This window comes from Styela clava, chromosome 8 (genome assembly GCF_964204865.1).
Source record: "Styela clava chromosome 8, kaStyClav1.hap1.2, whole genome shotgun sequence".
NCBI classification, from domain to species: Eukaryota; Metazoa; Chordata; class Ascidiacea; order Stolidobranchia; family Styelidae; genus Styela; species Styela clava.
In genome coordinates this window covers 13,696,097-13,704,444 of record NC_135257.1, presented here as the reverse complement: position 1 = coordinate 13,704,444, position 8,348 = coordinate 13,696,097, and the positions used below count along the sequence as shown (strand labels likewise).

The window sequence follows — 8,348 nt, the reverse complement described above, 5'->3', positions numbered from 1 at the left end:
GCCTCTCTTCTCGAAATCTTCATATTTATACACTTATAGAGTTTCCAGTCGGTTACATGTAATAATTGAACGCGCGGACAAAAAAACAATTCATAATTAGAATAAACTCACCACTGGATAAGTGAAGCATAAAAATGATTTAACTGGAAGGTAGGTCGACGACAGTATGGTATTCCGCGTCTACAATAAGCCATCCTGGCATGCCAGCTCAATAAAAGCTAAGGTGTAGTTGAAATTGTGCTCTCCTGCTATTCCATTACATGCTTTACCTGTAAGAGGAGAGAGGTCGTAGCCCTATGAGCACGCCGTAAAATTGCTTATTTAACCGCCAAAAATATTTCAATTTCTTATCCGAGACATCAGTGTTGCAAAATGAATGTATTCAATATGGCCCTATCCGTTCGTTCAATACAACGTTTTTGACATTATACAAAATTTAAACCTACAAGCGCGTGGCAGAATGGTCTATTAAATCGTTGCATCAGTAATAACGTCAACTGTCTGATCCGTTATCTTGTTAATATATCAAAAGTTCTGAGTAATAATTGCAAGCCAGCAGCAAGCCATGAAATGTTATGCTAGTCTTTTCAACGCTTAGTCTAATGATTCGTCAAGTGACTAATATTTTGGATTAATTCATGTAGAAAATATAAATAAATAAAATGCTTGGCATTTTTGTCTTAGGTACTTTGCTCTTTTAAAACAATGTTGTCCATGTGAGATATACAGTTAACCTAAGGAAGTTTACACGATGCACACAATGTAGACGTGGTTCGTAGTTTACATTGAATATATAGGTGAGAAACATTGAGTGGGCAGAGCTGCGCGTGGGCAACATATAATGTTATATTATTTATTAGTAGTGATCGAATATATAGACATGATGTGTCACATAGTATGATAATCTATGTTTCTAGACAACGTCTGAAGGTATTATTAGTTTCAAGTGTATCAGCATCAGGCATAGGCAAAGAGCATATTTTTGCGCACATAAAACAGAAGATTCCATTATAAGAATGCCATCACTTGGTTAATGTAAGTTAAAAAAGCTTAGAAGTTTACCGGCTTCTGCAAGGTGGATAAATTGCATATTTTTGGTAATGCCGTGTAATGAATACTTTACCGTGTGTCGTCTATATTTGTCCCGTGAGTACACACATCAATTGTACAAATCACCAATACGTCGTTGCATAGGAATTTGACTGGCTCATATTGAAATCTAAACTGCAACTATCTCCCAACGTCTAAAGTTTGCCTTGCTGTATTTATTCTACATATTTTATAACGTAGCTCCCGGAGCTTACAGTAGCTCACGGCATTTCAGTGGTCGAATGATCGTAACTTGATGCTCAAGAGAAAATTCCTATACTGTATATACAACTAAGTAGCGAATTATTTATCGTTGCGCAAATTTGTAATAAACAGCCTAGTACTTACTGAGTTTAAAATGAGCAGTAAAAAAAATAAAAATTGTCTTGTAGGCCTACAAGTATATTTTGCTTCGTTTCCAGTAGCTGACATTTTGTCGAGGATAATAAAAAAAATCAACAGATAACAGTGAGCAATTTTAATTTTTTCCATCAACTACCCAATGGATACTACAGCTTCAACAACACCTTCAATACCTCACGATAAACATTTTATTCTGATTGTAGTAGCCACATGTAGTGGAATTTTATTCATGGCGTCTATCATTATGCTGATTTGCTGCATCCAGAAAAGGTGAGTTGCCATTGCAACGGTTTGTGTTCATTAAGCAGATCATACTTTAAAGATGGGTTATCACGGCCAATTTTTTTTTGATGAACTTGATTCTATATATTTTTACATAAAGTCGACTTAGTTTTCTACTTATGACAACCGCTTCAGCGAAAACCAAACGCATCTCGTAAACGGTTTTTGATGAGGTAGTACTAAGAACTGTTCCATTCGTGGGTGGAGCGTTTAACCTCTGAATTTGACCTTTAATTCTGGTTCCTCATTGCGTGGTTTCATAAAGATTGAAACAATAAAATAATGTTAAACAGAAATGCTAATGCACAGCCGGCTATGACTGTAAGTAGATCAAGCAATGACGTTCTATGTCAGGGGTATGGGCATTTTTTTTTAGTATAAGAGCGCATGCAGCAAGTAAGAAATACGTGAGAGCCGCATAATTCTTTTAAATTATCAATATTAGAATATATACCGTGAACAGAAAATAATTTCCCAAACGTCTAATAACAATAAATGTTATAACACGGTATTTATTATGATGCCATATCAAAAGTAGTAGTCTGGGCAATATGTAGTCAACGCAGCGCGGGAAATATTGCACTGTGCCTGAGACCAACCGCAATCAAGCTGTAATACCGCCAACGCAGCAACAAACATGTGACCATTGTGACCTAAGATTTGTCGCTTGAGTGATTAAAATTTGAAATTCTACGCTTAACGATTTTCATACTAAAACATAATTTGTCTTAATCATAAATGAACACTTCTTCAATCGTTTATTAAATTTCAAATAAACTCTTACATTTCAGATTCTCTTATAGTTAAATTTGGATAAAATTCTATGTTAGCGAGAAGAGTCGCATAAAAACTCTCGGGAGCTGCATACGTCATCAGTGGGCCCTACTTATTATCTGTCGATTTCTGCAGGGTTGACTTTTATAAATTCGTGTCTCGCAGACGAAGTCCACTTTATATAAGCGGTAAATGCCAAAAATCTTAAAAACTTATATAGAATCAAATTCGCCACAAAAATATTTCCGCGATTACCCATCTTCAATACTATGCCCTTTGTGAAATATGACTATTCAAAAGCGTTTTACATTCGCTTTAAACAGGAAAATATTTTGTACAAAACTACAGTGTAAAATACCTATTTTCACAAACCGAGGTGCGTTGTATAGAACAGTGTTCTTCAACCTTTTACTGCGTGGTATACTTTTCCCAATTTTAATTTTCCGCAAACAGCAAAGAATATTTAATAACAAAGTAGCAAAATTGTTTGGTAAAGTCATTACAGAACTCTTACTCTGGGCACAAGATATAATGCGTGCTAAATTGACAATAAAAACATAGAAATTGATGTTAATTTTATGACCATTTTATGAAGATTGTGTTTAGAGATTTGCGAATAACTTTGACTTGGCCTTTTCTGTGTATCTATCGCGTGGAATAGGTTTTTACCCGATCATATAATTCACCTCGCAAAATTGGTGGTCAAAAACACACTGTACTTGCGAAATAATGAATTCTGAAGTTGAATGTGAACTGCATATGTTCCACAAACACAAAGCTGGCTGTAGTGTGGAGTATATTCTACCCAGGCCATAACTGTACACCCTCGTATATCATTTGTTTCATGTATACCCAGGATCTGACTTGGTATACACTTGATACACTATTATACAGTACACCCGGTTGAATAACACTGGTTTAAAACACGATCTGAACATTGTGTTGAACACGTCCTAGATAAACGGCTACTCAAGCTCACAAAGGCTTTAATATGCTAAAATGATTAGTCTATTAGTTCGTGCATTGTTTTTTGATTGTGGTACACCACTTAAAATTGAATTTTCTGCCCATTCAAAACGTTCCAAATTACAGTATTGAATGGAAATAAATCTGCTTTATATTTTTGTATGTAGTTTAAGTGTGAAAAAGTATCAAACTAACTCGAGATATTTAGATATGAATCATGATACTTGTCCCGTTTTGCTTCTTTTAATCTTTTTTACAATGTGGTTTATCTATTCATACATTTCAGTAAGTTACAACCCATTTTAGGATCGGTTTACTCGCTTGTACAGGAGGCTGAATGAATTATCATGCTTCATATAAAAAATCGGTAACAGCATTGCTGAACACGTATAAAATGATTGGAAATTTTATTGCAGGAACAGACTGCGGAAGAATGCAAAAGAACGTGAGGTGAATACAACTAAAACCGATCTACCAAAAACAGATGAAACAATTTTATCGCTAGAACACATGACAGCCCATCATGTCGTTGAATCACCATTTCAAACTGACGCTGTTTTATATTCAACAATAGACGATATGGCCACCTCTGGAAAGGGTAGACTACTTGTTAAAAATGTCTTATATGAAGAGAATTCTTCTGGTATTACAAATCCTGAAATAGTAAACAATATAATATACAGCATGGATGAAAACACTGCTACCAACGGTGATCACGTTAATAATGATGACAACGGCCAGCATATGGTGGATAACGTGCTTTATGGAACAAACGTAGCGCAATGAACATAGAGCACGTCATTATATCTATAGTTACAAAGTTAACAAACAGTTCAGGTAAAGTTGACTTTAAACAAAAACATATCACAAATAAAATTCCGACCAATAATTAGTCTATAATCTTCCACAGACCGTTGTTGGGATCGCACGAAGTGTCGATTTTGAAATTAGTTGTTTTTGTTGTTGAAAAGCGCTCTCTTCTCATCTAATGAACCAATCGATTTTAAATTTTTAGTATTCACTAGAACAGGCGTCGGCAACCTTTTGTCGCTCGCGGGCCAAAATTAAGGGTTGCAAGTCATTGGCGGTCCGCACATATTTTCAGAAAGTTAAAAGCCGAACGGATGATACTTTTTATATTAAAAATCAAGCAGTGATATATCTCTCAAATAGAATATGGATTTACACTCTCATTGCATTGCATTTCAAAAAATTCCATTCGAATATTTTCGGCGCCATTGAACCCTTTGCACTTAGCATCAACTTTTCTGCGTTTTGTTGCCATTTGTCTGATTATAATTAAACTATAGGCTAATTAAACGAGTAATTGTGAATTTTACACTTGTTAGATTATATTATAATATAGTCTACACATGTCTCACAATAAATTCTGTTACGTAAAGAATATAATCGTCAAAACAGCTGTTTTGTTACTATAATTCAGTGAAGCGTTGCCGGATTATATTACCCCGTGGGCCTGATTCGACCCGCGGGCCGTAGGTTGCCGACCCCTGCACTAGAAGATAAAAGAAATCGGTAGAAGGTTAAAGTACCATTTTTTTCCAATAATTGATATCTCATCCCAAATTTTGATGGGTTTTATAGTTCACGAACACACTTTCATGTGGATTTTGTACATTCGTTTATTATTTAGTGCGTAAATAACAGTTGTATAGTAAATGCTCTGCTATTGTCTCATTCAACTGCTGATATTCAGTCGTGTGCTTCTGACAATATCAAATATGGCAGCGGTTCCCAAATGGTGCGCCGCGAAAATACACAGAATTGTGTTGAACATAATTGAAATATGATTGAATATTTTACATCTGTATTTTTTATTATTGTTTAATTGTTTCTTATTTTGAATGCTGTGTATATCAATCAATAAAATCATTTTATCTTTCTTACGTAACAATAGAGGTACCCACTACTGCAATTTTGTGAGCTGCAGTTTATTTATCTGCTGACCCTATTTCAGCTAACATAAGGATTTCTTAACATTTCAAATGAAAATCTTGCAGAGATAAGGAAGAAGAGTTGACTTTATTCTCTAAGCCTACATGTTTACAATCTTAAAACGACATTAAATTGCGCATTAACGTTCACAAAATTGAGTTTTATTTGAAAGCAGCATTTTTTTGCTTGTAAATGCGCCGTGATATTATTTTCCTAATAATTTGGCACCGCACGAACAAGAATCGTCATAAACAAGTTGTTGATGTCAATGTTTGAACGGCAATAGATCTAGTTGGTCTGTCTTCCATAAGCGAATTTATTTCATCTTATGTAATTGCTGATTTATAGATATACACGATGAGCGATCTCAATTGGAAATTTCCTCATCTTTGAATTCTATTATTTATCAATAATTTTCTTTACAACTATACTACCAAATGAGGCGAGGCGGACACAGTATTATCGGACACAGTGTCATGCAAATGATACATAAACTAATTTATTGCAGCCCGTGGTGTAGCCCAGCGATTCCCAACCTTTCTACCCTGGCTGGCGGCCGTTAAAATTAGATTAAATGTACTCGCGGACCGGCAAAAAATTAAAATGACCGAAACAGAAAAGAATAACGTATATTTGCGTAATATGATGCAATGTCGGGCACTCAATATGCTTCTAGACAAAAAAGCACACTTAAAAACACTTCACACGGATAAAAACTATCAAATAATCTGCCATCCAATAATTAAAAATTGGTGAAACATAAAATAATACCATATATTTACGTAATGAAATGCAGTGCTGGGCACTCATTATGCGTAAGAAAGGCACGTATAAAATATCTCACATTAAAAACAGGTACAAGCCAGAACATGTACAAACACTATTAAATTCTGTGAGAATTTTGCTGCTGTTTCGTTTCCAATATAAGATTGCAAACGAGGCCTCAAAGAAATTTTTGCAACACGTAGCTCTGCAGCCGCGTGCAGCCGATTTCTTTGCTTCGTTTTAATTGAATCTAGTGATGAAAATGTTTTTTCGCATAACGCAGTAATGGACTGAAAAGACGGACAACAGTTTGATTGCTCGATTACTTGGCGATGGGTATTCGTTATCAAGAGATATCTAAAATTGTGATGAGTAATTCTTTTTCAATCTGGACTGTAAAGTAGAATCACCATTTTAATCAAGGCTTTTCTTCTTCATTGTGTTCATAATATTAATCCCTCTGCAGTTGATCGACGCCTCAAACGAAATGAATATGCATTACAATGACAAAGTCGTCGATAACTTGGCAACAGGCTCAAAATCCTACTGTGTCTGGAAAAGATCTCTGCGCCCATGCTTTTTTGCGCGTCTCGTGACCACCTGTGGGGTCGCAACAAGTTCATATCTTACTAGAATATTATACTATTCTAGACTGTTTCCTGGTTTAAAAAAGGAGATATGCATTACGTTATTAATCAGGAAAAGTACGCAGAACAGAAAAAGCACGCGTGCCGATTTTGAGGCTTCTTAATTTTGCAAGATTTGATGGAGCGCATTCGCGACGAATCGGAGGCGAAAAGTGTGAATGCTCGGCGCCAAGATGTCGCGTAAGACGGCGTCAAGATGTCGCGAACGACGTCGCAATATGACGGCGGAAGAGAATTGCCGGTCCGCGGACCAGCGGTTGGGAACCACTGGTGTAGCCTGTTGGGCGAGTTTCTTTAGTTAGAAAAATGAATCTTAGCAGTGTGCCCTTTAAAGTACTGTACGATTCAGTAAATAAGTGAGATGTGTAACGGATGTTGTGACTTCACTTCGAACAAGAGAGCGATGCTCAAATATACGGATATGCACTCCGTCTGTTACAGTAGACTACCGGTATCGAAACATTCACGACTAAAGTGAACGCGGAGCCGCGACAAATACAATCTTTAACTTCCTAACAATAAGAAGAGAAATGCGAACAAGAACAACAACCACATAAAAAGGTCCACTTTGTGTCTAATAATGTCTCTTCGAGTGAAACTGCATACGCATATTGCTAAAGAATCGTTAACAATTAAACCATGTTTAAAGAGTAATTTGTAAAAGCCCGGAGAGGAATCGATGGTTTAGGTAGGAATAATTTGAAGATGAATACATTGCCTGTACAGAAAAGGTATTAGCGTTCAAAATGAATGAAGTAGCAATGGAATGCACGCGAAATTATTTCCCTATTTTTTGACTTCTGCAGGAAAAAAATCACGAGAATAATAAATATGTCTGGTAAAAGCATCACCGGACTTTTCCTATTATTTAGGGTTGAGTAACTGGAAAGACGGTTACCAAATTTATCAACCCTTTACAATACATGATTCAACAATATTCTCAGAAATAACATTAATGTTGTATGAGTTATGTTGAACGTCACCATCTGGCAGGAAATACCATCAACTCATTCTCAATAGGGATTTTTATGAACATAACTGAATACAGGACGATTTATGCATGTGAATGAATATTTCAGACTAAAATGAAAAGTGGAGGTCGAATTCATGTTTTTTTTTATCTCATATTAATATGGTTTTTCATCGCTAATGTGTTTCGTTACTTTAGTCATATTCATTTGATTGTGGAAAGTTGGGGGGAGTAGGTAAACGTAATATGTTATATAACCGTTGTTCATATAAATTACTGAGAAAATCGTGGTACGCGTTTCCTGGCGCAAATCAGTTGAACTGTAGAGATATCTATTCAATACTGTTTTCCGTGTAGCGTTAAAATATTTGGTAATTGAAAAAATTTATTAAATGGCTGTGAAGATATTTGAAGTCATTGTTATTTATCACAACTAATGGGTGATTTGACTAAATCAAAAATACTTCTATATATATATGCATAGTTTGACATTTCATAAATTTAGGGTAACAAGTTCTAAGACATATCAGGCTACC

General features: G+C 35.6%; 1 protein-coding gene across 1 annotated transcript; it reads left to right on the top strand.

Annotated features, from left to right (window-relative positions):
- Positions 1 to 1,032: 1,032 nt before the first annotated feature.
- Positions 1,033 to 5,410, top strand: LOC120346347 (uncharacterized). The gene is made up of 2 exons (XM_039416058.2): positions 1,033 to 1,722; positions 3,891 to 5,410. Exons 1-2 carry the CDS (start codon positions 1,592 to 1,594, stop codon positions 4,258 to 4,260), a joined length of 501 nt encoding a protein of 166 aa, XP_039271992.2. The 5' UTR covers positions 1,033 to 1,591; the 3' UTR covers positions 4,261 to 5,410.
- Positions 5,411 to 8,348: the final 2,938 nt, after the last annotated feature.

Excerpts from the sequence above, each read along its gene's own strand:
- LOC120346347 (XM_039416058.2), top strand. The coding sequence starts at position 1,592 with ATGGATACTACAGCTTCAACAACACCTTCAATACCTCACGATAAACAT. Across the intron at positions 1,723-3,890 it reads ATTTGCTGCATCCAGAAAAG|GAACAGACTGCGGAAGAATG; the intron begins GTGAGTTGCCAT and ends ATTTTATTGCAG.